Genomic DNA, 15,899 nt, shown 5'->3' with positions numbered 1-15,899 from the left:
CTCAAAACATCAGACATTGAGTTACCAAATGATTCGGCAATTCCAATCCTGGGTACATAATCAAAAATTGAAATCAGGGGTTCAAACAAATATTTGTGCACCAACGTTCTTAGCAGCAGCATTCACAGTAGCTGAGAGGAGGAAATACACCCAAAGGTCCACCAATAAATGGATGGATAAGGAAAGCGTGGTATAAACACACAATGGAATAGTATTCGGTTTTAAAAAGGCAGGAAATTCTGATGCATGCGACAGCCGGGAGGAACTTTGAGGACACTGCTCAGGGAAATGAGCCAGACACAAAGAACAGATGTATGAATCTACCTGTAAGAGGTTCCTAGAATGGTCAGATTCATAAAGACAGAGGGGAGAAGGGTGGTTGCCAGGGGCTGGGGAGGGAGAAATGCGGGTTTACTGGCTAAGGGCCAGCTTGGGTGGGGAGATGATGAAGTTGTGGAGAGGGATGGTGGAGACGACGACACAGCAGTGTGCTTAGTGCACCTCCCACCACGGAACTGTTCACCGAAAGGCGGCTAAAATGGCGAATTTTAGGTTACAATGAAAATAGGTAATTGTTGATCCATCAGTTGATGAATGGATAAAGAAAATGTGGTGCGTATCTATAAAATGGAAAATTATTCAGCAGTAAAAAGGAATGAAATACTGATACAGGCTACAACCTGCATGAACCTTGAAAACACGCCAAGTGCAAGGAGCTAGTTACAAAAGGCCACATAGTATGTGCTTTCGTGTGTATGACGTGTCTAGAATGAGCCGGAGAGAGAAGGCAGATTAGGAGTTGCCAGAGGCTTGGTGGGGTGGAATGGGGAGTGACGGCTAAAGGGAGAGGGGTTTCTCTTGGGGGTAATAAAGTGTTCTAAAGTGATTGTGGTGATAGTTGAATAACCTTGAGAACATACTTAAGTGGGTGTGTTGTATGGTATATGAAATATATCTCAATAAAGCTTTTAAATAGATAAATATATATATTTTGCTTTTTAGGGCCACACCTGTGGCATACAGAAGTTCCCAGGCTAGGGATCAAATCAGAGCTGCAGCTGCCGGCCCACACCACAGCCACAGTGATGCAGGATCCGAGCCTCGTCTGTGACCTACACCACAGCTCATGGCAACACCCGATCCTTAACCTGCTGGGTGAGGCCAGGGATCAAACCCGCATCTTCATGGATACTAGTTGGGTTCGTAACCGGCTAAGCCACAACAGGATCTCCCTATTTTTTAAAAGTAATCATTGAGTTCCTACTCTATGCCAGGAACAAAGCAGACAAAAATCCCTGCCCTCACAGGGCATACACTCTAGCAGGGGGCATACCAATTACACAGTAAACATAAGAAACAAGTGTACAAAGTAACACGGAAACATCGGGTGGCAGTAAGTGCCATGGAGGAAAGAGAGCCGCGTGGGGCCTGGGGGTGCTGGGGGCAGGTGGGTTGCTGCTTTAAATGCAGCCACGGGGTCAGTTTCACAGCTGACATCTGGGTGGATCTGAAGGTGGTGGGTGAGTCAGCCAGAGGACAGCGGGTAGAAGGAAGGTCCACACAGACTATGAGCTGGGACAGTATCTGGTGACTCTGGGGGACAGGAAGGGAAGTCAGTGCCACTGGAAGGGAGGAAATAGGAAGAGCAGTGGGGGATGAGACCAGAGAAGGAACAGAGGCCACGCTAAGGATCTGGCTTTGACTGTGAGTGAAGTGGGAGCCAGTGGAGGGTGTGGGAAGAGAAGCAACATGACTGCCCTTAAAGGATCACTCTGGCTGATGGATTGAGAAACAGCCTGTCAGGGCATCAGGGTAAAAGCAGGGAGGAAGAAAGGCAGCTACTGCAATGGTCCACAAGAGATGACAGTGACACAGAGCAGCGTGGCACCAGGAGAAGATTTTAGGTGCCACCTGAAGGTCGAGCCAACAGGATTTCCTGACAAACTGAATACAGGATAAGACAGAGAGAGGAGTCGAATCACTCCAAGGTTATTTTGCCCAAACTGGGAAAATGGAATAGCTATCAGCAGAGATGAGAAAGACTGTGGGAGGAGCAGGTCTGGAGGAGAGTTCGCGTTGAGTTTTGGACATACTTGGTCGGAGGCGTCTAGCCCAGGAGAGCCGTCGGGAGGGCTGTGCGCATCCAGGGCTGGAGTTCTGCAGACTGGCCGGGGATGTAAGTTTGGGTGCCAGGGGCATATAAAAGCTATCCAGAGCCACAAGACTGGATGAGCTCAGCAAGGGATGGAAGCGTGTAGGAACAGAAGAGAAGGGGACCAAGAACTGAGCCCTGGGGCTGGCAGTGCCCAAGATCACAGAGCTTGCTCGAGGCAGGGCTGGGGTCTGGCCCCCCGCCGGCTGATCACAGAGCCTGTGCCTCCTTCCGGTCCTGGCTGCTGCCCTCGGGCCCTGGAGCGCTGAGACTGGCTGCTAGGGGTTTGGGTATCACAGGATATTGGGGAGAGGAGAGCCCCAGAGAACCAAATACCAGCATCCCCTGCCCTGCCCTTGCTGTGGTTTGGAGCAGTGAAGGGGTGGGGGGTGGAAGGAGTCGCTGTAACATCAGAACCGACATCTTCTTGTGCAAGTTTGCTTCTTTACATCAGGTTTGGGAAGTGGCTCAGATTGCCCGCTAGTGTTCTAGATGTCAGGAGGTGCAAAAGCCACCAAGATTTTATGATCCGGGCTGGCCTCTGACTTCTTGACTGTGATCTTAAGCCCCCAAGAGACCAGGAGAGGTCTGGGAGGCTCAGAGTGTCCTTCTCTGCCCTCCTATGATCAGACACTGATAAGGTTCACTCGCATTGTGCATTTCTTTGTCTCTCTTACCGCTGCTTTATCTTCCTGGTAATAGAGACAAGGTATATTTTTTTGGGGGGGTGGGGGCTGTGCCCACTGCATGGGGAAGTTCCTGGGCCAGGGATCCAACCTGCACCACAGCAGTGACCTGGGCCGCTGCAGTGCAATGTCAGATCATTAACCCATTGCACCACAAGGGAACTCAGGTAAGTTTCATAGTTTTGATTTTCTGCATATCTACGGATGCTGGATAAGTGGAGGACCCAAGCATTACTCAGGGAGCCAGCCAAGAGGTTGAGAACCCCTGAGTCCACCTGGGAATAGCTCAGTGTTCCTGGTAAGTGCATTACATCTTTTTTTTTTCTATAAATTATTTTGGAGTTAGTTGACTTACAAAGTTGTGTTAGTTTCAGGGTACAGCACAGTAAATACGCATAGATATAGCCCTTCCTTTTTCAGATACATTTCCCATATAGCCGTGTTTCTATACAATAGGTCCTTAGTACACAGATTAGTGAGTAATAATTTTTCCTAATTTATCCCTAATTTACCCCTCTCCCACCCCATGTTTCCCCCTTGGGAACCATAAACCTGGTTTCAGAATCTCGGAGTGTGTTACATCTTAACGCGCCAACAGTCCCCTCAGAAAGATAAGGTTAAAGACTTGCACCGGGCAAAGGGTGAGCTGTCACATTTGTTCCTCCTGTCTCTCTAGCTTATGCTTTTATCTGTCACAGAACATGGACCATTTCGGTGAGTGTTCAAGGCTGAAAAGGTTGGAGCTGGGAGAGCAGAAGGACGGTAAAACATTTCAATGGAAGTGTTTCGCTATGTCTGAGATGAAAGAAGTCAACACGATTCACGATGACTGAGAAGGCCAGCTGGGGTCTTTCTTCTCAACGTGATCCCAAGATGCTAAGAGCTTTAGCTCCTAAGAGGGGGAGCCGCGGCCATGGGCGGGAAGATGCTTGGCAGAAGGTAACTCTTTGCCACTTAAGCAGGCTTCCGGGGCTGAAGCACTTCCTGCTTCCACCTGTCCTTTTCCAAGGAGCCGTCTAAAAGCAGAACAAGCTTCAGACCTCCCGAGGGTCTCCACTGCCTATTAGACAAGCCACCAACTCCTTATTCCAGCGCCCAAACCATCAAACAGAACTAGCTCTTCCTGACCCGCACACCCCCTGCCATGTCCCCCAAATCCCTCTATGTCTAATGACTGTAACTCCACATTGCAGCCCAGTGATCTGCTTTGTGACTTTCCTCCTTACTGAAGTCTTACTGAAATAAGGATTACAAGTGTTCAGAAAAAAAGCCCTTTTAGCCGATCACATACCCTCTCTGGGTTCATATTTCTCGAAAATCTTTGCTGAACGACTGTCCATTCATGTTTGTGATATTTATTTATACAGATGCCTTCAATATGTTAAAAAAAGGGGTAAGAATATAATAAAAAGTTAATGGAACCCCCCAAATCCTTCAAAAACCAGTAACATGTATCTTTGTTATATCGAAATTTCAACACATTGGAAAGCTTTCTCCTGGAAAGGGCTAATCTCTGGGGTGGATGAGGAGGGTTCTCAGGTAGTTTTTTTTCCCAGCAGGGCACAGGCCACGCGGGACCCTCAGTGTTAATTTAACCTCCTGTGCTGACCTGAAAAAACACCTGCCAACCATTACCGTGCTGTGTCTTGGATAATCTCATGCCAAGAAGACACAAGACCCATTGAGAAAAGTCACAGAGAAAAGGCCACATATATGCAGAACGGTCCCCCGGGAGTCTAGAAAACCACACTCACACACAGGCACACACGCCCACACATGCTCCCTCCCCCACCCCCGGCCCACATGCCTCTGATCCCTCTTTCCTCAGGGAGGGAGCATCAGGGAGGGTAGTTCTTCCCAAACCTTGTTTTTATTTATTTATTTATTTGTTTGTCTTTTTGCCTCTTCTAGGGCTGCTCCCTCGGCATATGGAGGTTCCCAGGCTAGGGGCCTAATTGGAGCTGCAGCCACCGGTCTACGCCAGAGCCACAGCAACGCGGGATCCGAGCCACGTCTGCAACCTACACCACAGCTCACGGCAACGCCGGATCCTTAACCCACTGAGCAAGGCCAGGGATCAAACCTGCAACCTCATGGTTCCTAGTCAGATTCGTTAACTACTGCGCCACGACGGGAACTCCTTCCCAAGGCTTGTTGAAAGTGCAAACAGACTATAAACGACCTCCCCGCACTGGTACCTGAAGTTTGGCTTGTATAGCAACACATCTACTCTCCAATCCTATGAAGTCTCAGCAATGCCTTCTCCACGCTGAGGTCAGATGGTCTGTGGTCCCACGTACCTGCTGTTTGTTCTCTTTGGAATACGGCAACATGGTGGAAACATGAAACATGATCTCATGGCCTTGGTATATGGTATAAACGGAATGAATCCCCGTGGTGTCGTCTGCAAAACACAACGTGCATTTAGTGGTCACAGAGAACCCCGAGGCCAGAGGGGGACAGAGTTTATTTGCAGACCAGAGCACTACAGTTCCGTTAGTACACCCCAGAGATCGTACGACCACCCACCTGAGGGGAAGAAGTGCTATGGGTCCCTCTCCAACTGATGCAAGGCCTCGGCCCGCATGGGGGGGGCCTCTCTGTCCTCCTTTCAGCTTGCTTGCTGCCTGATTCATGCCTTGCCTCCAAGCAGAGGAGGTCATGAGAAGTCTGGATCAAAAGGGGGAGGATGTTGGAGTTCCCACTGTGGCACAGTAGGTTAAGAATCCGACTGCATAGAGTTCCTGTAGTGGCGCAGCAAAAACGAATCCGACTAGGAACCATGAGGTTGCGGGTTCGATCCCTGGCCTCGCTCAGTGCATTAAGGATCTGGCATTGCCATAAGCTGTGGTGTAGGCCGGCAGCTATAGCTCTGATTAGACCTCTAGCCTGAGAACCTCCATATGCTGCGGGTATGGCCATAGAAAAGACAAAAAGACCAAAAAAAAAAAAAAAAAAACCACAGAAAAACAAAAAAGAATCCGACTGCAGTGGTTCTGGTCGATGCAGGTTTGATCTTTAGCCCTGTTCAGAGGGTTAAAGGATTTGGCATTTGTTGCAGCTGTGGCTCAGATTCAATCCTTGGCCTCTTGGCCTGGGAACTTCCATAGGCCATGGGTACAGCCATTAAAAAAAAGGGGGAGGGTGGGGGAGTATGTTATAATTCCTTGCTTTCTAGTTATTGCTGGGGACCCGCACAAGATGACATACAATAGCTATCATTTCCATAAAACAAAGGGAACTATATCCCTGGCAGAACTGTAGTGATTGACAGCATGGGCTTTGGAGGTAGACAGATGTGGATTCAAGTTCTCATTAGTCTGTTCCTTTTGACAAGTTACCTCGCCTTTCTTGGAGCCTCGGTTTCTTAATTTGACCACGGGGATCTAACACCTAGGGAAGTCTGTCAGGTTACACCGGGAAAGGGCCATGAGGGTGGTGAACGTGAACTTGCAGGCACTCCAGGAGTCACCACAGGCACATGTAGTTCATTGGGGTGAAGCTGGGCCTGACAACGGGGACCAAATACTTCATCCCTGGACCTGCTAGCTAGTTACTCACACGGCAGCCCTCACACATCACCTAACCTGGTATTCAGAACCTGTGAACTGACTCTAGTGTGGGCTGGTAGAGAGATAAGGCCCCCCTGAGGGAAAGGTACCCCAACAGAAGCCCATCAAATTCAGGCCAAATGAGCCTCACATCACCTGCCTGGCTTAGCTCAAGAATTGGCTGCGAAGAGCAAACAGAATGACAGAAGGAAAAGCACAGGGCACAACCAGGTGTGCTGCAGTTATAAGAGCACACACCTCATCCTGGGCATGGATTCGAATCCAGCTTAGGCTGGCTAAGGCGAGTTTTACACAAATCACAACAGAACAGGCCAAGAGGCAAGCTTACTTTTGGTGTCCAGACCGCCACGGTAGCCTGTCCAGCCCTTGAGCGTGATTGTGTCACCCAGGAGATTTAAAAATTTCTGAAAAGCGTCACTTCCGATTTCTGTAAGAAGAGGAAAAGGGTGAAGAAAGCACACTGTTGAAAAGTCCCTGTTTTCTACCTACGCACTGAAATCACTTGGAAATTAACTAGGCACAGCAGTTAACAGAATAAGTCTGTTCCCCTCTTCTTGGAGACCGTGCAGGAGGGCCAAGTTCCCAGATCCGAGAAAGGAAAATTACAGCATCAGACTGACCAACCTGAGCCCTGCCAGACGGGGATGACAAGGATCTGGCACTGCAAGCTTCTGCTTCCATGAAGAAGAAACAGGTCCTTAATATGAAAAGTGTTACTAACAGGAAACTAGGACCATTTTTTAATTCTCTCATGCGTAAAAATCACAGGGAAAAATCTTCCTCTGCTGCTGAGATTACATAGAGTCAAATTCTCCAAAGCCCATGGAATTTTCCAGGAAGACCGCACCCCTGGGGCCAGGGCTTGGCACAGATTCGGTGATCAATAAATATGTGTCAAATGAACGAAACTGGGCAACATCATCTGCCCTTTGAAATTTACCCTCTTCAACGTCATTAAAACAATTGGCTGTTTCTTTGCATTAAAGACTCCAACTCAACAGGCAAGTTCAGGTTGGGTGGTCAAGACTGCAACAAGACAGGAGGGGGTTTCGGTTAGAGGAAAGGAGACACTCACCATTGCTGAACATGTCATCATCAGTGAGCTGCCCATCTTTGGCAAAAAGAACCCCAAACTTGAAATTCACAGAGCCCTTACAATAAGACAACAAAAGGTGTTGAATTTAATTTTATCATCGAAGCATGCATGGTTATTAGACGTGCTGTTTCTTATTTAGGAAAACTACAGTGAGCTGAATGGCTGGGTGGGGGGATTACTTCCTCCCCTCCATCTCAATTTGGACCAATATTAACAACAATCATCCCTTTATTTTTATAGATTTTTATAGTTTACAGAGGAAACGTTGTGCTGTCCCATGAGTACATTTGAAATTTCATTACTCATGGGGTCTTCTGCATGATGCCAGGTCCATTCTGGGGCAAAAACAGTGCTCAGAGGAAATAGCCCACAGGACTTCACAGGGTTGGCATCATTTTTTTGATCAGCAGAGAGTCTGGAACTCAGCAAAGGAGCGCTCAGTGTAATTCAAAATGCAACCCAACGATCTTAGGCTAATATCGCGTGGATGCTTTTAGAAACAGATGGAAACTGTAGACAATGAATTCAAATGCTCATTTGCCCCAATTCCTAAAGCAACTTAGTCTCAAGAAGTCACAAAACAGATGTGGGGAGAAAAAGGCAATCAAGAAGTAGCTAGCAGAAATGTTCAACCTACTATCTTTGAGCACTGGATTAAAACTGGATCCTGTGGGAACGATAAATACCAAATGCAAGATAACAGCTTTTACAGGGAAGAGACAGGAAAGGGGTCAGGGCACTCGACTGTATTTTATATATATTTGTCTTTTGTCTTTTCTAGGGCCGCACCCTCAGCATGTGGAGGTTCCTAAGCTAGGGGTCTAATCGGAGCTGCAGCTGCTGGCCTACGCCAGGGCCACAGCAACGCGGAATCCAAGCCAAGTCTGTGACCTACACCACAGCTCACAGCAACGCTGGATCCTTAACCCCACTGAGCAAGGCCAGGGATCAAACCCGCAACCTCATGGTTTCTAGTCAGATTCGTTAACCACTGAGCCACAACGGGAACGCCCTAGTATATTTTCTCTTAAACTGGGTAACAGGTTTATAGGTCTTTATTTTATCATCTACACTTTTTTTCTGGTGTGCATGCAGTATTTAATAATAAAAAAAATCTGAGGTTGAAAAGGAATCAACCTTTACAAGGCTATTTGATGGGGAAATTCTTGGTGGTCAGTTAAAGAGCAGACAAGGACCAACGTAATTAAAGCATTGCCACTGGGTCAGAGGCGGGGAGTCGAGGCAGACTGCCAGACTTTGGAACAGCTGGATCTGGGAGAGTTGAGACTCTGAAAATCCAAGGGTCTAAGGCTATACTTCTAAATGTTTTTCAGCCCCCAAAACACCTGAGGGACAGAGGCATAGCCATCAGTGATAGTAATTTTCTATCTAGCAGTTTTCTCTACAGACTGAGGAAAAGCGAGGCAGCTCCCAGGCTGGCCCCTCCACCCCCTGGGGCTCCTCCACAGCTCCTTCTGCAGAAGCTTCTGCCCATTGAACAGGTCTCAGCTCAAATGCCAATTTCCAGAGAGGCCTTCCCAGCTCTCCCAACACAGTCACCACCCTGCATTGTTATTCTCCGCCAAGTCGCCTTGTTTATTTTAATAGCACTATTCACACTCTCTACGCTTTTTTTTTTTTTGGTCTTTTTTTGGGGGCCGCACCTGCAGCCTATGGAGGTTCCCAGGCTAGGGGTCCAATCAGAGCCGTAGCCGCCAGCCTACGCCAGAGCCACAGCAATGCGGGATCCAAGCTGCATCTGTGACCTACACCACAGCTCACAGCAACGCCAGATCCTTAAGCCCCTGAGCGAGGCCAGGGATGCAACCTGCGTCCTCACGGATACTCGTTCTGTCACAGCTCAGCGGTTAACGAACTCTCTAAGCTTTTGATGGAGCTCGCATCCTTGTCTGTTTCCACCACTAGAACTTAAGTCTTTGGAAGGGGGGATGGTACACGTATTACTTTCCATCAATGTCCAGGGCCCACTACAGTGCTGGAGAGGATTAATACACATCATGGCATAAGTGTGGGAATAAAGGAGAAAAGAAAAACAAGTGGTCAGATACAACTTATTTTTCACAAGCTGCGTCCAAACGACCACCTCTCCCTCACAAACCCATTTTTGGTAAATTTCTTAGGGTTTTGTCAAGGACCTCGCCCCACTTGAAGGCTCTATACTTTGTAGCTTTCCTCTCTCTCTTTTGGGAATGATGACAGTGATCACCTGTCAGAAAAGACTCGGGGACGCCTCTTCCATTCTCAGTGGTCCCTTAAGAAGCACCTACAGTAGTTCGGGGTCTGACAGAGGACCCTCTTAGAATTACAGTGCAGGGACTAAAGCCTCGGTTCTCAAACTCGACCAGCCATCAGCATCACAAGGAAGGCTTGTTAAAATAAAGACTGCTGGCCGCACTCCCAGGGTCGCCTAGTCCACAGGTCTGGGGTCCACAGGTCCAAAAAACTGTATTTCTGATAAGTTCCCAGGTAACACTGGTGCTGCTGGCTCAGGGACCCAACTCCGAGAACCACTGAAGAACCACTCTGAGGAACCAAGCAGCAGACTGGCGGGATGCCCAGAGTCAGGTCCAGCTGAGCTGACAGCTAAGGAAGCCAAGGGCAGAAGGACTGGGTCAATGTCCGGAGCAGTGAGCCATGAACAAACAGCCTGTTAGAACCAGAAGGGACCCTCTGGTCCAGTGAGTCGGCACTTTGATTTCACAGACAGGACCACTGAGGCCCAGGGAAGAGGACACTCGCCCAAGGCTGGTTGGTGCTGGGAGGATGGCAGGACTGGAGCTGGGGTCCAGGTCTCCTGACTTTCCATCCAGTGTTCTTTCCAATACAGTGGCATCGCCGTCTCAGGATGGTTTTGAGTTGAACAAAGCTGAGAGTTACAAGCCGCAGTGGGACCCACTGCTGCCCAATCACTGGCCAAAGCTTTGCTGAAGATCTGCCCACTTCAGATGGATGCCCCAGAAAGACGGGTGCTGCACGGCTTTGTTACAAACCCAAAATTACTGATAGGGTCTCATTTAGGTAATTTTGCTTCTGGGGCTTCCCAAAAGATGACAATGACTAACAGAGTTTTCTCCTATCTCCAGAAATCAAGACGTCGCTGAATACAATGCATTATATGTTTTGGAGGAGATGGTTTTTCGGAGCGGCTATTTTAGAGGGGCTAAGCATTTGATCTGGGGCTACCTGACCATCACAGGTCGTATTTTAACAAAGTGTTGATCCTAAGGTCATCAGTACTTCGCGAGGCTGCCACTTGCAGCCGGGGGGCCTTGGGGGATGGATGGGAGGGAGTGCTCAAAGGCTACAGACCATACCTGGGCCCCTGGGGGAGGTGACAGGTGGTGGGAATCCATGGGAACTGGTTTTCTCAGGAATTCAGTCCTGATCAGACACTCACCATAGAGAGAAAGTCATACTGGTAATTCCCACTTGTATGGGACTTAAAATTTTAAATTCTAAATTTTATGAGACAAAACTCAACATGATTATAAACCACAATACAGCCATATTCTTGGGAATCAAGAGGATGCCAGGAATTATACTTCTTCAGAGGAAAGGGACGTATGAAGGGAAACTAAGGTCCCAAGGATTCCAGGAGAATTTGGTGCCTACAGTCTAGTCACCGTAATCGAATAAGGACTGCTTTCGAATAGGCACCTACTTTCACGGTGCTTACAGATAAAACTAACTAAGTGAAGATGTACGTTTAGGAAGATACACAAGGCCATGTGAAAGAGCCATGGATGAGAGGCAGGGGCTGCAATTTTAGACAGGGGACCAGGGAAAGCCTCTCTGAGCGCAGGTGCTACTCAAGCGAGTGTGTGGCCCACAAGACAGCTGGGGAGGGGCAGCCCTGCGGTGGGAAGAGCAGCTCCTGAGCAGGTGGAAGGAGAAGGAAGTCCCTGTGGTTCATGCGGGGCAGAGGATGGAGAGGTGGCATCCTCGCCGAGGGTCCTGGGCTTCACCGAGTGGGAAGCCACCGAGTTCCGAGCCCAGGGAGGACCTAGTTTAGCAGGTTTGGATCCCCTCTGAAAACCAGAAGAAAGGGCAAGAGAGGAAGCAGGGAGACGAGCTGCAGGCTTTGCAGAGTCCAGGCAGGAGATGGCCGGTGTTGAGGGTTTTGAGCAGTTGGGAAGGACGACAGTGATCACAAGCATTGAGGAGCGTTTGAATTAGGGGTAAGTCTTAAAGACGTGTCAATGGACTGTGGCTGATGGGTTCGAGGTCGGGTGTGGGGGGGGAGAGGTGCGGAGGATGTTCCCAAGCTTGGACGGGAGGCACCATGTACGTACATTCTCTATCTGTTCAGCTGTCCATGATAATATTTTGGATATTTCTCTATGTTAGTTAAGGACTTCGAAAGCTCTGTATGTTTTTTAAAAAAATGGGACAATAGGAAATGGGAACATGCAAATACTTTGTATTCTGTAAGGTTAGTGTGCTGATAAATAATACAGTGGCCTATCTTTACTTGAATGAAAACCTCATTCTTCGCCCTGATCAGGAGGGTCAAATTTGAATATTTCTAAGCAGATGTAAGCAGCGTGGTTGTCTTTACACCTTTACGGCTAACGGCATAGAAGATTCTGAAATACACCTGAGAAAATACATCAGGGAAGTCGTTCAGTGAGGAGAGATTTGCTGTGCAAAACCACAGAGCTGTGCCTGGGAAAAAAAGGCTGTGTTCCTGGTGAAGCAGGAGCTCATTTACAAACACGGGGGCAGCACAGCAGGATCGGGCATCTCGAGAGACTACTTACCTCTTGTTCTTCAAGGACGAGCAAGTCCTGTCAAATGAAGTTCAAAAAGTTACATCCATGCTGAATGGTGATCATTTTACGTTGACTTTCTGTGAAAGCCAAGCTCCAGCCTACTGACCTTGACACCACTTTTCTCTGCCTCAAAGTGCTTAAAACATTCAAATTTAGCTCTACAGATTTTTATAAAATACCTAGTTATATTACACCACGACTACAGGGAAGCAAAGATGATGCGTGGCACTGGGAAGACACACACATACCCAGGTTTCTCTATCCACTCGAAGCTAGCTCATCACACGCTGCTTCTAGATTTTGCCTGAGAAAAATGTTCCTACACTACAGCAGCCAGAAACAGACAAATAACATTTAAAAAGAGCATCAGCCACCTTCCTACTTGGTGGAAATCTGCCTTCTCTAGAATGTAATAGGCTTATTTTCTGTTTACTTTTAGACTCGTAAGAGCTCTTTTCCTTATACTGGAAGCCTGTTGTTCAGGGCTTCCTGAGGGAAATCTACAGACAGCTGATGACAGCAGTGGAACTACTGCTTGTAAGCTGCATGCGTGTGTGCAGGCGGGTGCACACACACTCTTGCACGCTCATGCACACATAGAGGATACAGGGAAAGCTCATTAACAAGTTCCTTGTTAAGGGAAAGAAAGTCAAAACACAAAAGTAGAGAGAGTGTGAGAGTGTCTTTTGCTTGGGGAAAACAGGCATAAAGTTATGATATAAATAGGTAGAAGGCTTCTCGTTTTCTTGTCCTCTTATTTTGTGGGAGAGAGAGGGCAGGTAAGGATGACTGAGCAGGGGTGAACCCTGGGCGGAGGAAGTCTGCTCAGCAGCAAGATGCGGAAGGAAGAAGCAGAGAAGCTCCATGGGTTTGGGGACGCAGTGTCTGGGGGTCACATCCAGGCTCCGAGGAGGAAAGGGTTGAGAATTACAACCTAAGCAGATGAAGCACTAGAAGGGCACACTGGTACTGGCATAGTTATAATTCTAATTTGTCTTTAAGTTTGCCACAAGGAATTACATTTAGGCACAGAATGGCTTAAAGTTGCTTAAAGTTTAACCTGACACATCCATTTCTGCCTCAGTTCCTTCTGGGGTTGAGCCAAGGTACAAATACTATTTTAAAAATTAAAATGAAAGATAACGGGAATTCGCAATTCTCTGTATTTGGGGTAAGCTGAGTCGAGAGCCGATAACTTCACTGTAACAGCTGAGCAGATGGTGAAGCTGAGCACACGACGAGGGCTCACGCTTCCTTCCTTTGCACACGGCCTGAGTTATTCCCCTAAAGAGCAGGTTTAAGATGACACTCCTCCACTGAGAGGTGCTTCTGGCTCCCTGCTGCATCCCGGATAGAATCCAACCTGCCTCCCCAGCCTCTTCCCGAGTCACCCTGCCCTGGTGAACCAAATCCTCGAGGCTCCGGTCTGACACATTAACTGTCACACCATTAGTGACCGCTGCGTTTATAAGTTTCGAGGGGAGACTTTCAAAGCGAAATTGATTGCAACTGCAAAACCAAAGTGTGGTTGATGTTTTTCTGATGGACCATCCCCTAGATTATGACTCTGACCCTTTTTTCTCCCAAGGCAGATTGTTTTCCCTTAACAGTAAGTCCTAAGAAACCAGGATGGCTTTCTGGACACCTCCTATCCTTGGAATTTCCGAAAACAACAGACTCTCTTAGACTGACAGTTTCAGAATCTCCACCGGGAGGTTCTCCATGATAATGGATTCAAAACTCCACCCGTGGTCCTGGTAGGTATCCTAGGCTAAGACTCACCGATGATCTGCCAATTCTAACGCTGTGACCAAATTTATGCAATTACGAAGCATAAAATTCTGTTACCTTTTGTATCTCGGGATGAAAAATTTCCCTGGGGCCTTTCTCGAATTTGTCCAGATTCATGGCACTGAAATAGAATGGACAGAGTGAGCCACAGTGTGGCAGAACCTTAAATAACGTGCAGCCAGTCTCACGTCTTCAGAAAAGCTGAGGACTATTTCCCAGAAAATAAATTGCAGGTGGACTCCCTGGAGGGCCACAGGAGGTACCAACCAACAGAGGAGTGATCAGTGAAGGAACACAGCACGCTGGCTGTGCCCGGAGCCGTCCCGGAGGAAGGGAGGAATGAGAGCATCTGTTTCAGGCAACCTTGACTAGTCTCCATGACGCTTACTTTATTTACTAGAAAAAGTGATTCATTGACATTTGCATAGCAATTAATGATAAAATGAAACGTCATTAAGATGACCTGACATGTCTTTCTCCCTTTGACAATTCCTCGGGCACTTAGGGCCAAAGGCCGTTTCTTAACAGCATGCTCTTTTATGTTGGGCTCTGGTCAAGCAATGTGAATTTCCTTGAGCCTCCGCTCCTTTAGAGACAAAACAAGGAAGCTGGACTGGGTGATCCCTAAGGCCCCTTTCAGCAAGAATCCTCATATCTATAAAGGAAAGGTAACAATAATAGCTAATGTTGACAGAGTATTTACCATGTGCCAGGCATGCTGCTAAATGCTTTCCATGGATTAGCTCATTTAGTCTCCATGAGGCAAGCACTATTTCATCCCTAATTCAAGAATGAGGCAATTGAGGCTCAGAAGTTAAAAAGCAAGTCCAAGATAACAAAGCTGTTAAGTAGTAGAGCCAAGATTTTTTTTTTTGTCTTTTTGTATATTCTAGAGCCTCACTTGCGGCATACGGAGGTTCGCAGGCTAGGGGTCTAATTGGAGCTGTAGCTGCTGGCCTACGCCACAGCAACGCCAGGGAGCTATAACTGCTGGCCTATGCCACAGCCACAGCAACGCCAGATCCGAGCCGTGTCTGCGACCTACACCACAGCTCACAGCAACGCTGGATCCTTAACCCACTGAGCACGGCCAGGGATCGAACCTGCCACCTCATGGTTCCCAGTCGGATTCATTAATCCCCGAACCACGACGGGAACTCCAGTAGAGCAGAGATTTGAACTCAGGCTTATCTAACTCTGTAGTATATTTTAATTTTTAATTTTTCAAGTTCATGATTATAACAGAGATAAAATCTTTTCTTCTATTGGCAGCAACTGTAGAGGTTTTAATCTTCTGCATCTTTAAAACACTTTCTTTTTTCTTTCTCTCTCTCTCTCTCTTTTTTTTTTTTTTGGCTGCACCTACAGCACATGGATGTTCCCAGGCCAAGGATCAAACCTGCAACACAACAGTGACTAAAACCACTGCAGTGACCACACTGGATCCTTAACCCACTGCACCACAAGAGAGAGCCTTAAAAATACCTTCTTGCCGCAGTTGCTCTGGCTACAAGTGCTGGGCTGAAAAGTGACTCAGATAACCAAATAAAATTACAACTCAATGAAAGCCCTAGTCTTCAAATATACAGAAGAAAGGAGCTAGAGAAACTTTTTTTAGAAGAAGGAAAAAAAAAGGATTCACAGACATGTCAGCCAATATAATTCAAAATATGACACTCAAAGCAAGTGAAGCTTCAGAAGCAGCAAGCTACTTCTATGCTTAACTAAAACGTTAACCTCTTCATTGACACTCTCTTAGCTCAGGCTTCAGACTTCCCAGGAGAAAAATCGGATGCCTAGAGCAGAGAG

The 15,899-nt window shown here is 47.6% G+C and overlaps 1 protein-coding gene across 2 annotated transcripts in view; it reads right to left on the bottom strand.

Annotated features, from left to right (window-relative positions):
* Window positions 1-15,899, bottom strand: part of GARNL3 (GTPase activating Rap/RanGAP domain like 3) — a 148,161-nt gene that overhangs the window by 39,970 nt on the left and 92,292 nt on the right. For both annotated transcript variants that reach the window (XM_047768439.1, XM_047768440.1), the window contains exons 8-12: window positions 14,148-14,211; window positions 12,288-12,314; window positions 7,486-7,561; window positions 6,739-6,837; window positions 5,139-5,242 (exon numbers count right to left, since the gene is read on the bottom strand). In XM_047768439.1, coding sequence (XP_047624395.1) covers window positions 5,139-5,242; window positions 6,739-6,837; window positions 7,486-7,561; window positions 12,288-12,314; window positions 14,148-14,211 — 370 coding nt within the window. The remainder of the gene's footprint in view (window positions 1-5,138; window positions 5,243-6,738; window positions 6,838-7,485; window positions 7,562-12,287; window positions 12,315-14,147; window positions 14,212-15,899) is intronic.

Source organism: Phacochoerus africanus, chromosome 2, assembly GCF_016906955.1.
Source record: "Phacochoerus africanus isolate WHEZ1 chromosome 2, ROS_Pafr_v1, whole genome shotgun sequence".
NCBI classification, from domain to species: Eukaryota; Metazoa; Chordata; class Mammalia; order Artiodactyla; family Suidae; genus Phacochoerus; species Phacochoerus africanus.
This window is presented reverse-complemented; position numbering and strand designations above follow the sequence as displayed.